This window comes from Bos taurus, chromosome 18 (assembly GCF_002263795.3).
Source record: "Bos taurus isolate L1 Dominette 01449 registration number 42190680 breed Hereford chromosome 18, ARS-UCD2.0, whole genome shotgun sequence".
NCBI classification, from domain to species: Eukaryota; Metazoa; Chordata; class Mammalia; order Artiodactyla; family Bovidae; genus Bos; species Bos taurus.
In genome coordinates this window covers 21,698,243-21,720,159 of record NC_037345.1, presented here as the reverse complement: position 1 = coordinate 21,720,159, position 21,917 = coordinate 21,698,243, and the positions used below count along the sequence as shown (strand labels likewise).

The 21,917-nt window shown below is 33.6% G+C and overlaps 1 protein-coding gene across 15 annotated transcripts in view; it reads right to left on the bottom strand.

Moving 5' to 3' along the window:
- Window positions 1-21,917, bottom strand: part of CHD9 (chromodomain helicase DNA binding protein 9) — a 226,602-nt gene that overhangs the window by 61,912 nt on the left and 142,773 nt on the right. For 14 of the 15 annotated variants that reach the window (NM_001205650.2, XM_005218689.5, XM_015475766.3 and 11 more), the window contains 9 exons: window positions 16,675-16,786; window positions 12,461-12,607; window positions 11,507-11,575; window positions 11,369-11,424; window positions 10,600-10,717; window positions 7,103-7,189; window positions 6,735-6,872; window positions 3,725-3,846; window positions 307-550 (listed from right to left, as the gene is read on the bottom strand). In NM_001205650.2, the coding sequence (NP_001192579.1) occupies window positions 307-550; window positions 3,725-3,846; window positions 6,735-6,872; window positions 7,103-7,189; window positions 10,600-10,717; window positions 11,369-11,424; window positions 11,507-11,575; window positions 12,461-12,607; window positions 16,675-16,786 (1,093 nt within the window). Of the gene's footprint in view, window positions 1-306; window positions 551-3,724; window positions 3,847-6,734; window positions 6,873-7,102; window positions 7,190-10,599; window positions 10,718-11,368; window positions 11,425-11,506; window positions 11,576-12,460; window positions 12,608-15,931; window positions 15,990-16,674; window positions 16,787-21,917 lie in introns of those variants that run through there. The other variant, XM_024978438.2, reaches the window with a different exon arrangement.

The window sequence follows — 21,917 nt, the reverse complement described above, 5'->3', positions numbered from 1 at the left end:
TGTGTATTTAAAACAATTAATAAAACAATTATTCTAGCTAAAAAATTAAGTAGAAAATCAAATTTGTACATTTGTATAAATCAGCATACTTCCTTCCAGTAAACTACAGTGTGAACTTGCCTACTTTGGTCATTTTTCTTCAGCTACTAAAATTTATTGTAAAATAAATATGATGAATAAAGAAATCAAACTAAGATCTAAGTAGGCAATTAAAATCTATCACAAATTTGAAAGTAATTAATATGTAATGCTTATCTTTTTAAAATCTGACCTTTCAAACAACAAACAAAATCACCAATAACACACCTGTGAGTCCCTGAAGTACATCTCATATTGCTGTATCATTTGTCTGCTAATCAGGCTCCCATGATAAACCACAACATTAATATCAGTCCACGTACGAAATTCTCTCTCCCAGTTTGCAATAGTAGAAAGTGGAGCAATAATCAGGAAAGGTCCTCTTATACCAGTCAGAAGGATTTCGTAGAGGAATGTAATTGATTGAATGGTTTTGCCAAGACCCATTTCATCTGCTAAAATGCAGTTTCGTCTGAAATAAACAAATATATTACCCATGTATATTTTGGGTTTTCTGTATACTACAATGTTTTAAAAGATAAATATAAAAAAAGCAGAGAGATCAGGTTAAAATACTTGCATTTATAAAAACGTGAAAGTTTCTGAAGTGCAGATTTGGTTAAAGATTATAATTTTATTATAGTATTGCAAAGGGAAAACTATAGATTTTTTTGTAGCTCCAAAATAAAGATACCACCTGTTAGATACTTGAGGTTTTAAAAGAACAAAATGGCAAGAACAAAGCAAACTAAATGTTATTTATTCAGGAAACATTTATTAAATGCCTTCTTATCTCAGGGATATATATATATATATATATATATATATATATGTATATGTATATGTATATAAAGAACATGTTCTCTGCCTTCCAGGGGCTTGCATCTATTAGAAAGCAGACATAAATAAATAATCATGCAACGTGCTATCACAGAAGCACAAATTAAGAACTGGTTTTCAATTCTGGCTGTGTACTGGAACAGCCTAAGAAACAATTACCCATGGCCTTCTCCTTTACATTCTGATTCAATATGCAAAGTAGGATAAAAGCAACTGAAATTTCTAAAATAAGCTGCACAGATGATTGTGATATATGGCCAATTAAGAATCATCAGTGTTAAGTTCATTATGGAAGCTCAGGTGAGTAAGTATCTAACTGCATCTAGAAAGGCTGAGAGAAGTTAAGACTGCCTTCAGAGAGGAGGTCAGTAATGAGCAGGGTTTTGCCAGAGGGCAGAACAAAGGGGTACAAGTGTCAAGAATATGATTAACTGGGAGGCAAGAAGTAGTTTAATATGGTTTTGAGGGAATGGTAAAGGAAGGGATATTACTAAGATAAGCAGGGGTCATAAAGGTTATGGACATCATTTTATTGAGAATGAGAGTCAGTGAACATTGTTAAAGAAACCTGATGAGATTAGGTTTGTACTTGAAGCTGACTCTGGTGCCACGGGAATACTAGAAGGTGAGGTGACTTGAAGTTGGGACAGTAATTAGGAAAGTACCAAAATAATAGAGCAAAGAATAGTGGACCTGTGGACTAAGGTAGGAGGGATCAAGAGAAAACTGATTCTGAAGTTAAATACATGTTAGAATGATCTGGACTTAATGATCAATCAGATATATGGAGTGTGGGATGACAGTCAGATTTAAATTTGGGTGACTAAGTAAGTTGTATTATTCTCAACCAAGATGTAAAATGTGGAAGAATAAGTCTGATATGGATGAAACAGGAAATAATAAGGTTAATTGTGAATTTGTTGTGTTAAAATATCACTGAGATAGACATTAAGGAAGCAAGAAGCAAACAAATATGGGCTTGAATTAACGCCTTAGAGATGTTACTGATAAGTGAAGACACAGGGGGCGGTATAAAGTTTGGCTTAGGCAGAACAAACATGTAATATGAGAAGACAGCACATTGGGAAAGAAAAAGAACCAACACTGAAAGGGTAGGCAGAGGAAGAAGAACCAGGAAAGACTATTGAAAGGAATAGTAACAGAGGTATTGGAGAGCTGGGAGGGTTAACGCTATGGAAGCTGTTGGAAGTGAGAATGGGAGAAAAGTTTAAAGAACGTCTAGAACTACTATCCAATGCAGCAGAGACAGCAATTTAAGGCTGAAAAAAACACTGTGGATTAGAAAATTAAGAGTTTCAGAGATGATGCAGAATTAAAATCCAAACGACAGGTTTAAGGAGAATTGGAGATAAGAAAACAGGAAGAGTTCATGATGACTATACTTCCTAGACCTCTACCTTGGAAGTTACAAAGAGGGATCAAGGTAGCTAGAAGGAAAAACAGAGCTGAGAGAAGATTAATCCTTTCCTTAAAAATTTTTATATATAGGTTAAACCCAAATTTGTTCACAGACTGAAGGGATGGCATTAGTCTTAATGGGATAGTTTGAAGATACAACAGAGAAGGCTGATAAGTGATTGAAGTGAGGTTCTGAAGACTAGATGAGATGCCTGTCAAGAGTTGAGGTTGTAGCATCAATCTTGGTTCTGGGGAGGCACCATTTAACTTCTGAAAGGAGGACAGAGGCATGAATGGCTAAGGATGAAGATACATTTTTAGGCCTGGGTGTGAGAGGGCAGGCAACAATCTCAATGAATTCAAATACTGGTCCTAGACTTCTCTAAGAAGCAGTCATATATAGTGAGTGAAGGGGGTAGGGTTCTGATAAAGTGCTTTAGGAAAATGGTATAAGTTTAAAACAAGCAACTGAGAAAGGGTACTGATAAGAGAAGACAATTAAAATTTTGTTGACTATTTTACCAGGAAGATTCTCTTGGGAAAAATGATAACACTTAGAAAATATAAACAAGGGGAAGAGCACTGTGTGGGATAACAGATCCCCCTAACTCCATCTGATGGAGTTGATGGATGCACCATTGCCATGGACTCATGACTAACTGTTACTTAGTTAAACAGAAGAATCATGTGACAAGTAAAAACACAGAAAAATGATTCTGAATAAGTGTCATAAAATTTTGCTACCATTACTAGTAATAGTACCTTCATTTGCTCTTTTATATACATAATCAGACTTTTTTATCAATCGAGATACCATTTTTTACTTCTTTTGCAATTAATTTTCCATCTCACTAAAAAAAGGTGACATAATATTCCAAAAAGTTTTTTAAACAGTTTGGAAAATTAATAATAAGTGGGGGTAATTCATTACTAGGTTCTTATATTTTGTATTCTATTCCTTAGCAATTACTGAAAATCTGCTTCCTTGAAGATGTACATTACAGACTTATTTAACTTTTTAGATGAAACTGCTCACACCTTAGTAACTAGGTTCAATTACTGGCAGACAGCAGTGTAAGTTGAAAAAGATTCGATAACATAGTTGATGTTTGATGATGTTAAGAAAGCTATCTCAAATTTGATTAAGAATCAATATATCAACTTTCTTCTATTCTGATTGCTACATATTTAAGGGAAGCAACTGTAGTCAAAATTCTAAATTATAATGTACATTATCTTCCAGAGGTAACCACAATTTTTCTTTCAATAATGAAGACTCCATGATAGTAATAATATAGGAACATTAGTATCAATTTTATTTAATGTATTTTGGAACACATTTTTAAAACACACATAAAATATTTTTTTATTAATACATACTACATACCTATTGTACCAATTGAATAAGAGCCAGTTGAGTCCTTCCAGTTGGTATTCCCTGAGTTGATTGCCATTTTTATAATCCCTGGATTGATCTATTTTTTTCCAAATATTAGGAGGAGGACGATCCTTTGTAGAAAAACAAATGAATGATGTATTTCAGACTTTTAAATTTTCCATACATCTCATACATGGTAAAAGCACTGTTTTTAAAATAATCACAGAAGGGTAACATATATGGCATTATGATGAAATTTTACAAACATCTAAGGACCAAATAAGTTTTACATAAACTCTTCTAGAAAACTGAAGAGGAAGGCATAGTCTCAACTCTTTCTGTGAAACTCTGATATTGAAATTAGACAAATGAATTACAAGAAATCTAGAGACCAATATCTAGATAAAAAATTAGTAACAAAATTTTAGCAAATGGAATCTAAAAACATATAAAAGGGGTAATACAGCAAGACCAAGTGGGGTTTTTTCTGGGTATGGAAGGTGGATTAAATTTGAAAATTAATCAGTGTTGATCAGGCTAAAAAAACCTATGATAATCTCAGATCGATGTAAAAAAAGGGATTTATTCCTAATAAATAAACTCTAATTAAATTTTGAATAGAGGGAAATTTCCTCAACTTAGTAAGATGCATCTATGAAAAAACCACCTATCATATGTCCTGGTTAAAAAATGAATACATTCTCCCTAAAATCAGAAAAGGCAAGGATGTCCACTCTCATCACTTCTATTCAACACTGTACTATAGGTTGTAATAGGAGTAATCAAGCAAGAAAAAGAAATAAAAGTCATTAAGATGAAAAAGGAAGAAGTGAAACTTTATTAATTTCCAGAAGACATGATTTGACTATACAGAAAATCCTGTGGAATCTAGAAAAAACACAAACTAAGAAGTGATTTTACCATCACTGCATAAGATCAGTATACAGAAAATTGTATTCTACATTGTAGAAACAACTATAAATAAATTTTAAAAGTACTATCTTACAATAGCACCCAAATATGAAATATCCAGGGTTTACTAAAAAAAAAAAAAAATTTCTTAAATAGTAGCCAATGAACTTTAAAACAATTTCCACATTAAATAATGTTCTCTAATAATTTTCCTTTCAGTAATCCAATCACTATTTCCTTAGTTTAGGAACAAATTTCATTTGTTCAAAAACACGTTTATATGTTGTTTTATTTAATAATAATAGACTGGCAAAAAGAAAAAAATCACTTACCTTCTATATTACTTGACTTTGATAAACTAGCACTTTTGTCAAATTGATTTTACTTTAACTGAAGGGATTAATTCTATTGGCTACATTACCAAAGACTACAAATGTATCTAAGGCAGTGGCTCTTCCCACCATGTGGGAAAGACTTTTAACACCTGGGGTCCACTCAGAGATATTCTGATTCTGGAGCCAGGATACAGAAACTAGGCACCTCTTATTTTCGAAAAGTTCCAAAGTGGTACTGATAAGCACCTCTGACGGACAACCACTAATCTAAGAAACAGCTTACTTAATAAGGCTAAAGATCAGGTTACCACTGAAATATGGACCCCACTCCAAAAAGAAAATTTTTCCTCTTCATAATATCCTTTAGACTGTTCCTCCCTGAATTAACACTTTCCTTTCCTGGCTCAAGAAAAGGCACTTGGAAGACAAAAGGAATAGAGGTGAGCTGCTGTCCTCTTGGTAATAAGCTATGGGTATTATTGGGAGACAGATTAAGAAGACCAGTAAATAAAATGACAACCAGAAAAAAAACTGTTATAAAAACAATATGGTCTCTTCCATGGAACAATTAACTTTCTTCTTTTATATTACATCTCCACATTTTTCATAAGAGCCTTCCTTAATTCTGATTCTAATTGAAAAGTAATCTCTTCTAGTCTTTTCATATACCAAATTCCTCTTTAGTGAAGAAATTTCTATGACCAAATTACATTTGAAAGAGGACTGGCCAAAATATTTAATTAAAATCATAGTATATCTCTTTGTGAATTTCTTTTGCTTGGTTCTGCAAACTGGATTTACATGGTAACAATCCTATGCTTTAAGTAAAAAAAAAAATGTAATTATTAAAATAACACAACTTGCCATATAACCTTCTAGAATTCTGTAGTCTTTGTACTAGAAAAATCAATAACTGATTCAGTTTTTTTTTTTTAAAGCAAGGAGAGACAAGGATGAATCAATAGGAAACCAGTGTACTTAATTTACGTGGATCTTTAGTAATATTCTATTCAAACGGTTTTTCTAAAAATAAAGCTACTATGGAAGTAGAAGAGCTATTCAGTTATAAAGAAATAACTGGTTTACAGAAAGCAAGGGAAAGGTGGGTATATTAAAGATTTTTCTTTGACAGAGAATTAATAACACTGCTTAGAGCTAAAACTGATACCTTTGACATTTTTATAAATGACCTGAGTAAATTCAAGATTAAGTAGAAGTATTTGAAACTTTTCTGGAGGGAAATTTAAAAGGAAATATTTATCAAAAAATTTTTAAACATTTTTAAAATTTATCTGGCTGCACCAGGTCTTAGCCGCAGCAGCACATGGGATCATTTTTGTTGTTGTAGTCATTGCAGCATGAGGGATCCTAGTTTCCCAACAAGGGATTGAACCCAGGCCCCTGAATGCCCCCTTCATTGGAAGCATGGAGTCTTAGCCATTGGACCACCAGGGAAGTCCCTTCTTATCAAAAATTTTAAATGCACATATGTTCTGACCAAACAATTATATTAATACTTTTGATTTCACTTATAAAGGGTTCCATGTTTCAATGTAGCACTGTTTGGAATAGAAAAAACCTGGATATCCACTAATAGAGGAATAGTTAAATTAACATATATACAATACTAAGTAGTAATTTTACTTACTATGTAGTCATTTTAAAAATACAGTATTAATTGCACACCAGACTAAATTCGAAATTCAAAAATCACACTACACCTCTTGATTAAGGAAATGCTAAGATTTCATGATGATAAGGCATATTCTTACCAAATGTCTTGTGTCAGGCCTTGAAGCTTGCAATTGCTCAAACTCTTCTATTTTTGCAAGATCTACATCTTCTTTTAGTTCCCAAGTACTATCTTCATACGGTAATGAGCACCACTTTACTAAATAGTAAATAACAGGCTGTAAAAGAAAGTTTTTTTCACTTTATTAATTTGAAAAAGAATAGTAAGAAACAGTTTAAACTGAGAATCCCCAGAAAAAATTTAAATATATTAATCTTTACTGGTAAAGACTTATGAAACTTTGTTTAACGTTTTTAGATCATTACCTCTAAAAAAGTAATGTTTTAATACCTGGAAGGTTTTAGATTTTTCTTACTTACTCAAAAATAATTTCTACCAAATATTTACCTCGCCAGTATCTTTATCTTCACAAAAAGAGACTTCTAACACTCTGTCTACTTCAACGTAGTCTGGGTTAAATGGTTCTTCTTCCATCTAAAATTAAAAGTAACTTAATTGATATTTGACAAAGAAGTAGAAAAATAAAAGTGAAATAAAGACAAACTTATTACTAGCTATTCACTATAGAACAAACACTTCAGTTTGACTGTAACTGAATTTCAAAAAATGGAATACTTCCATTTTAATTTCTAAAAGATTTCTATGATTTGTCTGTACTATGAATCACCAAGTTATGTATAAAAAAAAACTCAACTAAAAAGCACTAAAAAAATGAGGCACCTCAGACAAGTAAGTTACTCTAGAAGGTATATCCTTTAAAATTTCCTAGTTGGAAAAGAGGCTTTCCTTTACCTTCTTGCGCTACTTTCCTCAGTAGTAACCAGGTCCAAGAGTTGAAGACCAATCACCTGACCTGAAAGGTCCTCTCTCATTTGTATCAAACACTATCTGGTGCTGGTTCTTGTGCTCAAGACCCCCTTACCTAACTAAACGCAAACTGTCTGAGCGACTTCACACTCAACTGCATTCATTTACACTTCAACCTGTACTTCTGCCTGTAGTTTCTAACTGGGCTAATGGCCAACACAGCACCAACTTTAGGCCACACTCTACTCCCAGTGGGAGAAGGCAATAGCACCCCACTCCAGTACTTTTGCCTGGAAAATCCCATGGGCGGAGGAGCCTGGTAGGCTGCAGTCCATGGGGTCGCGAAGAGTCGGACACAACTGAGCGACTTCACTTTGACTTTTCACTTTCATGCATTGGAGAAGGAAATGGCAACCCACTCCAGTGTTCTTGCCTGGAGAATCCCAGGGACAGGGGAGCCTGGTGGGCTGCTGTCTATGGGGTCACACAGAGTTGGACACGACTGAAGTGACTTAGCAGCAGCAGCAGCTACTCCCAGTTACACAAGCCAGCAACAGAGAAGTCGTCTTAGATTCTTTCTCTTCTTTCATCTCCCACCTCCCTTATCTCATTGATTCACACAGATTCTAATTTTGTTTATAACTCAAATTGGTTCCTCCTTCCTCATTCTCACTGCCTCATGTCTTCTTACTTGGATCTTTATAAATCTTACATATTGTTCCCTTGCTTCAAATTCTTTACTGACTTCCCTATTTGGGAAACAAGCCCACATTAGTTTCTGGGGAATAAACAGGCTCAAACGTTTTCCTCCAGCCTCATCTCCTACTGCTTGACACAGCCATACCCAAGATATTATGCTTCAAAAGTACAAAACCACATGCTTTTCAAATTCCATGTTCTGTCACACCTTCATGTTTTTATACTTATTTTTCTCTCTTCTGAATAGATCGCTGTTCCTTCTCTCATCTGCTTAGCTAATTCTTAATCATGCCTGAAAGCCTTACTTCCAAAGCCCAGCTCAGTTATCTTTGTTGCATCTCTTCCTCTGTTTAACCTCTAAATGTTACAGTACTCCATGGCTCTGCCTTTAGTTCTCACTATCTTAATCCATTCCTGATCAATACTATCATCTCCATGTACAAGACACACTTGGTAATAAAAGAGCACTACCCAACACCAGAATGGTAAAAAAGTACTCTATAAGAAAATCTGCATAGCTCCAGTTTATCTGTGCCTGAGGCACATTAAAAAAATTAACCTTCACGAAAAATTAAAAGATTATTAGTTAAGTACTTCTAAAATCTTTGGCTCATTGTGTGTGCTCAGTCACTAAGTCGTGTCTGTGGACTACAGCCCACTAGGCTCCTCTGTCCAAGGATTCTCCAGGCAAGAATACTAGAATGGGTTGCCATTTCCTTCTCCAGGGGATCATTTCGACCCCGCATCTTCTGCATCCCCTGTACTGGCAGGCAGATTCTTTACCACTGAGCCACCTGGTAAGCCCCATCAGCTCAATAAGAGATTTACCAGAGTGAGGAAGAGAGAAATTTTTGAGGACCTCCCAGCATCCATAAGTTGATAGGTCATTTCAATCAACAAATTTTTGAAGTAGACTTTACAATTACAAAGAAATAAAAATAGCTTCATGGTAGAAAAATCTGCCATAAGATATTAACATAATCTAGTGATTAAAGTTAACACTACCAGTAATTGGGTAAATAGGTATCATATACCTCCTGACATGATTCACTGAGAATGCTGCTGCATCATTTCTGTAATGTTCATTTGAAAAAATGCATGACCTGAAGCTGAGGAAAATCAAGACAACCCCAAACTGAGGGACACACTATAGAATAAACCACCTAAATTCTTTAAAAAGAAAGAAGTTCAAGGGATGGAAAACAAAAAAATACCGATTAAAGGAGACATGCCAACTAAATGTATTATGCACTGCAGAACTAGACTTTGGATCAGAATTAGCATAAACATACTTTAAAAAAAATTTTTCTATAAAAATACTAGTGGAACAATTAGTGAAATATGAATTCAGGTCTAATAGATGAAATAATATTACCATGTCTGTGTTAATTGTACTATTATTATGGGAAAATGCTTCTAGAGAATACTGAAATTGAGAATTATCAAATGGTTTAGAAAAAAAATTATGTACATGGGAGAGAGAGGCAGAAAGAGGGAGAGAGGTGCACAGAGACAGAAGAATTAATGTGAATGATAAAGCAAATATGGTAAAATGTTAACATTTAGGGAATCCAGTTAAAATATATGTGGGAAAATCCAGTATTAACATTTTCAAATAAAAAGTTAAAATAATTAGATGAATCTAAAACTTCTCTAAAAAAGTCTATTAAAAGAAAAATTAACAAGTTTAGAGCAGGAAAGGATATCTGACTTTTTAAAAAGGCCTGGAAAAGTTAATGAATTTTTCCAATAATGTTCTGTTCATGCATACACAAAGCTGATACAGAAAATATGCAGTATCTCATATACTGAAAAATCTTCTTTTTCATTTATTTGTTATGTCACCATTACTTGAATAAGTTTGCTGATAAAATACTTTAAGATATTAATATACTCACATTCAACTCTAAAAGGTATTGAAATAAATGTTAACTTTAAAATACAGGAGATAGCTACCATTCTGATTTATTAGTGTTCCTGTTTTAGCTACTTTCCAAGCTAAATTTAGGGCTTCCCTCACCAGGGAAGTAAAGTCAAGTCAGTAAAGTCTCTGTCTACAATGCGGCGACCCAGGTTCAATCCCTGGGTTGGGAAGATCCTCTGGAGAAGGAAATGGCAACCCACTCCAGTACTCTTGCCTGGAAAATCCCATGGATGGAGAAGCGTGGTAGGCTACAGTCTATGGAGTCGCAAAGAGTTGGACACAACTGAGCTACTTCACTCACAAGCTAAATTTAGGGGGGAAAATATGTAGATATCATTTATAGTCAAACATCAAAAGTAGAAGCCTAAGAATTAAGATGAATAATACTTAAGTTTTTGATACATAATATGACATGCATTCAGAGTTCAACACATAATAGTCTTTTTCTTCTTACATCTGCAAAAAAATGTGCTCTTTGTGCTTGTCTCAATTTGAATCGTTTGATTTTCTGCTGGATCCTTTTATCTTTCAGAAGCTGCTGTTCTGTGGCCCATTCACAGTGAAGATAAGAGCTAAAATTTTATAAAAGTAGTATATTAGAATGATATAGAAAATCATGTTTTGTTTTTAGATTTATTTTTAATCATGGCCTCTAAAAATATTATCTTCAACTTTCCAAATAGGCTGTTCATCATTTCATTTAATGTCAACAGACTCTCACATAATTTCTAAAATAAAGCCACTGTGATCACTACACAGAATGGTAAACTGAATCATAAGGATAACAAAGATGTGACTTTTCATTCATTTCTTCATTATAACAGTTTTGTCATGACCAGAAAGCAAACTTGTTTTGAAAGCAATGTAATTTTATTTAAAATACTTTCTTTCACTAAAGCAGAAGAAAAAGTTGAACAAAATCTGAAAAGTTTAACAGTATAATATGATGGAAAATGTCTATTATTTCCAAAAGCATGATTTATAAATATTCCTGCATTTTGATGTTAGTCAGTAGTTTTTTTTGGGAAAAAAACTACTCAATTTTAACATGAAAAGTTTTCATAGTCTATTCACTTTTTAATGATTTTTAAGTTCATGCAATAACAAATAAAATATTTTAAAATACCAATAAAAGAAAAATAAGAATTTAACTTAATATATTCAAAATATTAATTCATATTGAAATAATATCTTTCTATTTTTTTTCCAACTCAAATACTTACTAATTCTTGTATTTTACAAAAAATTCTTCTGTATCAATCATCACTCCAGATGATATCTAAGAAAAAGATTCAATAATTATGAGTTTTACAATCAGGCCATGGAATATAAAGTACAGAATGTAATGTATCACTACCTACTTCCTTTTTTATAGTTCTAGAAGATAGTATCTTGTCCACAATTGCAGCATCTTCTTCACTTGGATTCTCCTATGTGAAGGAGGAGAAAAAGTATGATGATACATTCTGAAAACATTTCAGTTGCTACTCTGTATGTCTATAAATATACTAAAATCCAACAAACACTTATTTAACATGTCAGGGATCATGTTAAATGTCAGAAATACAAAATGAAAATGTTGTTACTGTCCTCATCATCACTGGCATCACCCTCATAGTAAACATATTGGGCTTTTTAATTTCTTATGCATTATTCTCAATAGTTTACATTTTGCAGATTAGAAAGCTCAGGTATAGAGAAGATTAGTACTTGTTCAAGGTGTCAGATGATTCAGCAAGGAAATGAGTAGCTGGGTTACAGTCCAGATAAGGGAGAGTAGAAGAACTCTACAAAGAGGAAAATGCATATGTAAAGACATAAAGGTATCAAAATATGGCACTGAGACAACTATGTTCATCAAACCAGAGGACTGAGAGCTTAGAGGGAAGTGGAAGGACATAAGGCCAAAAAACCCATACAAAAGGCTTTATAAGCTGTAAAAAGTGCAGTTTCATTTGTTTCTGATTTAGGACACCATTAGAGGAGTTTTCAAGAAAAGTACTTTAATTAAACTTGTAATTTAGAAACACTCCACAAAAAACATAGAGTTTGGAGGAGTTGCATGAAAATATATTTAGGAGGCAAAAAATTGAATGTCAAGAAGTAAAGATAAAAAAAGAGAGAACAAATACCTAGGTTTCTGATCCAAATAACTAATGGTTCTATTAACTATAATATGGAACCTAGGAGGAAAAGTTAATGTAGGTTTTAGGAGGAAAGATAATGAAGATTTTTATTTATTTATTTTTTTTAAAGATTTTTAATTTACATTGGTTTAAAATGTTTTTTGTCATACAACCCAAAATCTGTCTTACCACAAATAACTGTAAAGGCTGTTCACCAGGTAAAGGAGCTGAATTCTTTTTTATTTTCATAGAGCCTTTAACCTCTTCTTCAGATTGTTTCCCTTCTGCATCTTCTGCATATTTTTTCCTTTTAATTTGTCGATTTGATCTTCTTTTCTGTAATGAATGATAAGGATCATATTCACATGATTTATTTTAAAGGGTCATGTGACAATTTTGTACATTAAATTTTCAAAACTGTATTCTGTATTCATCTTTCCTCATTTTTACTTTTAATTAAAGGAAGATTATAATTTTACCTTTGCCAAAGATTTGCAATCTTTAGTTATCTTTAGTTTACTTCCTAAAATGTCAAGTAGGAATGATTAACAATAATACCTTTATTACTTTTCTTTTGAATTTGTTAAGAATAAAAAGGTCTTTTTATTTAACTATTTCACAGATTGGGAAACATGTATTTTAAAATATTAATACTAGCACAGTTTTTGCTTCAAACCTAGAAAGTCATCAGATGAATATTAGTTTAATATCAGGGGTGTAAAACTAAAAGAAATAAAAACTTTGACACAAAACCCATGAACCTGTGTTTAAAACAGAAAAAAAACAAATAACATAAAATGTTTTAAAAGAGATACACAAAATAACAAAGTATGAAAGCTACTAAAAACTTAAATGTGAATGAAGGAGGAACCACTGTTGTACTGCCTTTACTAGCTTCCCTTAAAAATAAAGATCAGCACTATCATAAAAACGGAAGAAAGCTCTTCAGAAAGTCTTCTGTGCAGTAACATGATTTTAAAATAATCTAAATAATTTAAAAGCAAGTATCAAATGCACATGGCTTTACTTACCTCCCTAAAAATCTAATATTTGATGTTCCCACTAAAAAACAAATTACACAATTGCCTGAAAATCCCTAAGGACTTAGGTTTAACTTTGTGTACCTCCCTAAAATCTCATGGATGGAGGTACCTCAGTCAACTGTTCTTCTACTCAATATTTCATCTTCCTTTTACTATCCTTCTGTGTATTTAGTAACTCCCATAACATTTCCCCAAAATGCAACTAACAGAATACCCATGTGTTCTCCTTTTGGTTTCTGCCAATGTCTTCAATGTGGTAGGTCTTTCATGCTACCATTGCCATAACAAAACTGAATCAGCGCAGCAGTGTGGGGACAAACTTATTTGTATTCAGAAAGGCTGTAGTGCCTCTTCTCTTGAAAGTAGTGGAATATTGAGAGAAAGAAAGGCACTACTGTGGTGAGGCAGCTCAGCCAAATGTAGTAGAAAACTCCATGCTTCAATTAGGATGGGTCACCATCTCTTAGCCACGAAGATATTCATATTTTCAAAGCTCAAGGTGACAATTTTGTCACTATGGGAGGCAGGAAGGTGGCAAACAAAAATTATATAAAAGAGACTGAACATGGGTCTCCTGCACTGCAGAAAGATTCTTTACCATCTTAGCCACCAGGGAAGCCCATAAAGGCTGGGGAGTTCACTAAGAAATATACTAGCTTTTGGTTTACTTGTTAAGTCGTGTCTTACTCTTGTGAACCCATGGACTGTAGCCTGCCAGGCTCCTCCGTCCATGGAATTTCCCAGGCAAGAATACTGGAGTGGGTTGCCATTTCCTTCTGACCCAGGGATCGAACCTGTATCTCCTGGGGGCTCCTGCACTACAAGAGGTTTCTTTACTGAACCACTGAGGAAGCCCAAGGGACTTATAGAAAGCCAATTCTCCCACATTCTCTTTTGGAAAAGATATGAAACATTTATTATTCCCTGGGAGAGAAGAGTCTATGGATCTCTGTTGTTACTGCTAAGTCGCCTCAGTCGTGTCCGACTCTGTGCGACCCCACAGACGGCAGCCCATGAGGCTCCCCTGTCCCTGGGATTCTCCAGGCAAGAGCACTGGAGTGGGCTGCCATTTCCTTCTTCAATGCACGAAAGTGAAAAGTGAAAGTGAAGTCACTGAGTCTTGTCCGACTCTTAGTGACCCCATGGACTGCAGCCTACCAGGCTCCTCCATCCATGGGATTTTCCAGGCAAGAGTACTGGAGTGGGTGCCATTGCCTTCTCTGATGGATCTCTAATACCAGGCTAAAGAAATGTTTGGAGTTCTATTACAGGCATCAGTTCTTAATGCTCAAAAATACCTTAATTTAATAACCATTCAGGACACTTATTATTCTAACAATAACATATATTATGAATGTTATGTCTCACTAGGTATAAATAGTTTATATAATGAAGTCTGGTAATAATTTGGTATACTTTTAGAAGATTCTATAGATGATTTCAACATTAAAGTTTCCTTTCTGATCACTTAGGTCAGGTACTTTGAAATGCCATACACAATCCTTAGTAAGTAGTAAACAAGTGGCCTGAAACAATCGTTTTAACTCACAAAAATGCACATTCAGGTAATTCTTTACAAGAAGGAATGAGAGCCACATACTATAAACTGCTCCCTCATTCTATGAAGATTTATCAGTCTATGAGTAATTTAAAAAACTGTGAGTTTTTTTGCAGTTTTCCAACTGATTTCACCAAAACTTACATTCCACTAGAGCATATAGATACACATTCAGCAAAGAGAAGTAAGGTGCCACTCTTACCAATTAGCTTTCTCTGTTACATAACAGTTTCACTACCTTAAAAATACAGAACTAATTTGAATGTCCATATTTTAGGCCAATGTGGGTTGCTTTGGCTTTCTTTTTCTCCATAGTATTTTTCAAAGGACAACTTAAAAGTGACAAACTATTTCTTCAAATTTCTTTTTTCTAACTTTTCCTTAATGTTTTAAAGGCTTCAATCAACAGCACTTTATATAAGAGGTCAGAAACATTATGTTCTTAAATGACTAAATACTTCATTATGATAACGTACCATTTGTTTCCTATCATAGACCTAATAAAATGTGCTAAAATGTGCTATGGGGCTTTAAAAAATAATTTAAGTCTCTAAATGTAGTTAGATTATTGAATTTTCTCTATCAGGTAAAAAATTAAATACCATAACCATATTTTTAGATTTTTCACTTGACTCTAAACCTTCAATTACTTTTCAAGCCTTCAAATCTTAACAATCCATTGTGGTTGAAAACTATTTTTAGATATTTATACATAATTTATATATTAATATATTTAAATATATCAATAATACAGATTTATGATTGTTTACCAGAAAATATTTCTTTCCTTCTCCATTAAAATTTTTGTGTTAAAGCAAAACACTTGTCAAAGCAACCTAGTTAAGTACTGTGAAAGGCATGGAAGAAATATGCATGTTAACCTATTCTACCATTGCATTGTTTGGTAATTACATAATGGAAAAATGGCCAGCATTATTTTAGTAAAAATTTAACTACATTTTCTCATATTGAATAATGATAAGTTTGCCTAAGTTAAGGATAACATATGAAGAAAAAGCCAGGCCATATAATATTAGGAGCTTCAGTCACTGCCCTTACCTCAACTCTTGCAGCAGCCCAGGAGCCTTGAGCCACTACTCTCCCATTGGATAAGAAGCTGCATAAGGAAGAAGAAAGGCCATTCAGGGGCTTTCTGGCCCCATAATGCAACAACTGCCACCACCCCTACGGCCTAGGGTCGTACTTTAATTATTAGAGAGCAGAGGGTGGCCTGAATTATTATGACCTTTACTATATAATTTTTTAACTTCACAAGGTTATTTTGAATATACAGCTATTAAAAAAATAAAAAGTAAAAATGCACAGTATTTTTGTCTGCTTTAGGGGATTTTTAATATACCTGTTCATCTTTTCCTCAGTAGAAGCAGACCAAAGAAATTATCTTCAAGAATGATTCAACCCATTTGCTTTATCATTTGTATGTGACTTTTAAAATTAGTATCTCCATCATTAAATTCATTTAATAATGCTCTATAAGTACAGGGTAATAATATCACTAGATACTCTCCATGCTAAAAGCCACCAGGGTCTTTGGATTGTTACTTAAACTCTCCTGGGCTTCAGTCTCATTATCTGAAAACTGAGAGGGTTTGAAGACGATGTGTAAGTTTCCTCCCAGGTCTAACACTGTAGGACCATACTGTAATAATGTTTTGTCATATAACTTGTATGAAAATAAAATGTACTTTTACCACTAAACTACAGTATAAACATCCATAAAACAATATTATGCTATCTAAATCTGCCAGTGTTCATTTCTCAGAAAAAAATTTCATACTCACTTGAGAGTCTTCCTCTTTGAATGCATGCTGTGTCATCTGCTCTGCATCAGATATTTCATCTGAAGACTCATTCTTTCTCTTTTGTTTCTTACCCAATGTAATAATGAGTTTGCTGTTTTAAGAGAAAAAGAGTAAACAGTAAGATCTCTTTGTATTTCTCCATTTTTGGTCAAAGTAAGATCTCAATGATAAACTTTCTTCTGTTTTTTATCCCTTGAATGTTCAACTTTCAAAGATGCTATTTATCATGAAATAAAAAATGGTATTTTCAAATGATAAACTCTATTCCAATGGGACAAATAGAAACCAATAATACAACTAACATATTTCAAGCTTAGAAATACGGTTAAATTCTATCCCTTGTTTCTTTAGGCTCATGATTATTTTTCATGAGAAAAATGTCAGGTGATTTAATTAATAATTAACATAAATTCATTTATTTTATTATCTTGGATAGATTTGCAATGAGGGATTCTTTTTCCTTCTACTTCTTTTTATTTCAAATTCCACTTAATTTCTTTGAATCCCACCTAGTCTCCAAGTCTCCACTGTTTCTACCCTATAGCAGTTTTTCCCTTACTTAAACAATTAATTGTTCTTTGGTTATTTCACTTAAGGCTTTTTTCTTAGCTACACTCTATCTTTCTAAAGAGTAAGAGTTTTTATATTTCTACAGTATGCATACATTTACCTGTCTCTAACATATACACGTATATATGTACATTAACACACACTGAATGTAAATGTCTAAAATGAAAATGTGTTTTCTATGTTTGTTTCCTGATGAAAGATGGAAATACATAGTACAGCCCACATTTTCTTATCTAGTTCAAGAGATGAGATGACATGATCACTATTAGGAAAGTTCTATTTTAGATACCTATATTCTAAACATAGAAAGCTTCCCGATTATATTCAGGCATGATATATTAGAAATATATCAAAAATTTTTTCAACAGTTATTTACTAATGTGGGAAAACTTGAAGGTTAAAAGCATCTACTTTGAAATCATAGTTTCAAAAATAAAAGCCTGATGTCACCATTTACCTGTCTTGTGTGGCACTGGGGAAATTACTTGATAGCGTCCTTGCCTGTAAAACAGGGATATTGCAATAGCTAGAGCCATATTTTGGTTGAGAATTAAGCGGGATAATGTACGTCTGAGCACAGCCTTTAACACATAGTAGTTTCTCAACTAATAGTAACTACATCTGACTGTGACATGCCAGCCACTTTCCTGGGTTCTAGGATTTGAAGGTAAAGTTGATAAGGTTCCTAACTTTACATATCATTGTTAGAATACGATCACAGCTAAAATAAAGAGGAAGTTAGAACAAGATGTAATGTGAAGACAAAGGAAGAAATGCTTATATTTACTAAAGAGTAAAGAAGGCTTTACAGAAAAGACAATGTTTGAGACAGGGAACTGAAAGATGAAAGGGAGCCCAACAAGTAGTGAAAGAAAAGACTGGGTACATTCCAGACAGGGGGATACCACAGGATATATGAGAATATCCAACAATAAGAGCATGTTCAGTTCAGTTCAGTCGCTCAGTCGTGTCCGACTCTTTGCGACCCCATGAACCGCCAGGACCACACAAAGTATACTACAGGAAGAGCTGGGTCAAGGTCATAGAAGACCCCGTCTTACATGCAAGGGGTTAATGTTTTAGTTTAAGGCCATCTTTAAGCTCCATAGGGCAGAAATTGAAAAGAAATCTGACTTGCTCACCACTGACAACAAATGGCATGGAGATATTTTGAATGGATAAGAACAGTAAAGCAACTGAAAGATGTAAGAATTTTAAACAAATTCTAGGGATGTAATGTACAGCCTGGTGGCTATAGATAATAATATTGAGTTAAATATTTGACAGTTACTGAGAGAGTAAACCTTAAAAGTTCTTATAAGAAAAATATATATTAACTGTGAGGTGACAGATGTTAACAAACTTATTGTGGTAACAGTTTCACAATATATACACACATCAAATCATTATGTTGTACACCATAAATGAATATACTGTGATATGTCAATTACCTCTCAATAAAATTGGGGGGAAAATAATTTTAAATAAGGAAGCAATGCAACTAGAAGGAAATGAAATGTAAATGAGGGAAACCAGCTGCCAATTCAGGTGAGAAATGAAGAATGAAATACAGGACCATGGTAGGGTGGATGAAGAAGTCAAAAAAGATACATAATTTTTCATTTTGGAAGCAGAAACAATAGACTTGGTTATTGACTGGATAATGAGATATGAAGTGAGAAAAAATTCTAGAATGATTAATTCCCAGGATATTCTCATATTGGTTTGATCACCACTTTCAACATGATAATGGTAATTTTTACTTGGTTATCTCACTTGTACTTTTCTGAGTATGTGAAATAAATGACATACAGTAAACATACAGTTTACATTGAAACCAGGAAATCAGAGAAAGTTTAAAAGGATACTCTGACACAACATTAAGGAACTACCCACAGTCATACTCTATCCCCTCTGTTTACACAGGTCATCTCCTCTCTAACTTCCAGTCCCTCTTCCTTTACTCTGGTTTCTCCCCTAAAATAAAAATCTCCCTTGAGGTAATACCTACTATTAGATACCACATCATCTTGTTCTTCCCTCCTTATCCACAGCTCTCGAGTCACTTATACTGTTCCTTTCACTCCTCAATCCACTATAATCAAAACTCTTAAAACAACTTTCCATATTCATAGCTTCCATTTACTCAAAGTTTACTGAGTCAACCTCTGCTGACTTTATATGCATTCTCTAACTTTGTGTTCATATAGTTCTGAGAGGCAAATTATACAAGAGGAGGAAACTGAGGCTTAGAGAATTAAATTACTTGTTTAAAGTCATACCAATAGTAAGAACTGAGACAGAAATTAAATATGCCTCACTCCAAAGACTGACCTCCTAATGTTTAAGGCCACCAATGACCCTTGTAATGCTAAATCCGATGGAAATTAAAAAAAAATTTTATCTACCAACACATAACTAATTTTTCCTTGTCTCCACTCTCAGATTCATGACACAACATTCTTCTGGTTCTGACTAAACTTCTTTGGCTCTTCTTTACTTTGTCATTTTTCAGCAGGATTCAGTTTTGTTTTTGTTTTTTTGCCAGTCCCTTAAACTTTGGTATTTCTCAAAGTTGTGTCTTTAGACTTCTTTCCTCTCTATATACTATTCCTAGGAAATTTAATCCATTTGTAACAACCACTTAGAAGTTGAAGATTCTCAAATCTCTTATCTCTAATTCAGACCTTTCCTCAACTTCAGATTCATATAACCAACTGTTTATAAGACATATCCACATGGATATACCACAGATATTAAAATCTCAAAATGGTCCCAAATGCAATTCCTCAGTTTCCTTTAAAAAGTGTACTAATACTACAATATAATGTAAATTCAGAGAAGTGCACATATCAAAAGAGTATATATAGCACAGTGAGTTTTCTCAAACTGAACATAATGTATAACCAGCTCCTAGATCAAGAAACAAGACACTGGTTTCCCAGAAGTCTCCTGTCATGCTTTTTCTTCAAGTAACAACCTCCTTCTAAGAGTAACCTTTGTGTTACTTCTGGTTATTTAATATAACCTAAGGCACTTGGGCAGGTGATCTTCAATGGCAAGGTAAGGGATAACTCAAACTAAAAATGATTGATAGAAATACAGTTTTCATGGCACTCCCTCATCTGCTATCCATTGCCAAACCCAAACATAATTTAGACTGGTTTGTAGATGAGGACAACACTAGCGGCAGCAAAGCTGTTAATAATGACTTCCTATGACATGCAGATCAAGGCCCGATAATACCCTTCAGTACATTGCTTAAAAAGGCATTTTATTAGTGTTTGGTATGCTAAATAAATTCTGTATGTGAAATATATAATCTAATATGGTATCTATATTGCTGCTTAAAGACTCAAATCCCACTCAATAAAAACTTCAATGAAATCAGGAGCAGAGAGATTTAAAATTTTATATTTATGACTATGAAGAGATTGTACTTTGCCTTTCTAGTAGGTAAAGTAAGTTTTCACTCTAAGGACACTGAACTAAGCTGCTTAAATAATATTTTTATAAATAAACATTGACTAAATACTAAGTGCTAAAAAAAAATACTAAGTGCTACCAAATTAGTCTTGAACACTCACTCTTTTTCGTGGAGGTGGATAAGTTAGATATAAGTGTTTTAATATCTTATATTAAAAAGCAGAGACACTCCTTTGCCAACAAAGGTCCATCTAGTCAAGGCTATGGTTTTTCCAGTAGTCATGTATGGATGTGAGAGTTAGACTATAAAGAAAGTTGAGAGACAAAGAATTGATGCTTTTGAACTGTGGTGTTGGAGAAGACTCTTGAGAGTCCCTTGGACTGCAAGGAGATCCAACCAGTCCATCCCAAAGGAAATCAGTTGTGAATATTCATTGGAAGGACAGATGCTGAAGCTGAAACTCCAATACTTTGGCCACCTGATGCGAACTGACTCATTTGAAAAGACTCTGATGCTGGGAAAGATTGAAGGCGGGAGGAGAAGGGGACGACAGATGATGAGATGGTTGGATGGCATCACCGACTCAATGGACATGAGTCTGAGTAAACTCCAGGAGCTAGTGATGGACAGGGAGGCCTGGTGTGCGGCAGTCCATGGTGTCGCAAAGAGTCGAACACGACTAAGCGACTAAACTAAACAGATAATACCTAAGGTAAACCTTCATTACTTTATTTGAAAAATGTACTTACAAAAATACCTTCAAAATTTATTTTTCTTATATTCTGCATTTTCTTCCAATATTATTGTATAGGCCTGGAATAAATCTTAATTCATAAACTAATTAGCTATCATTAACCCATGCAAAAGTATTTTTCAAATTCTAACTTTGCAAGAAATATTTCAAATACAATAGTTTCCTACTAAACTTCTGAGGTCCAAATACTTACACATATGACCATTCTGTTCAAAAAAGCTACATTTCGTCTGTAGAAATAAGGTTTATTCTAAAATTTGAAGTCATTCTTCACTGACATAATTCTGAGTTTAAAAAATATATATTTTATATAAAATATATAGTTTATATATATGTGCATACACACACATATTCTATGGGTACTTACATAGAACATTGGTTCTTAGAAATAATGAAGTCATATCAGTTTATTAAACATTCTAAAATGGTATATAAGGGATATTACAAAGAACAAACATTTGGTTAGTTTTG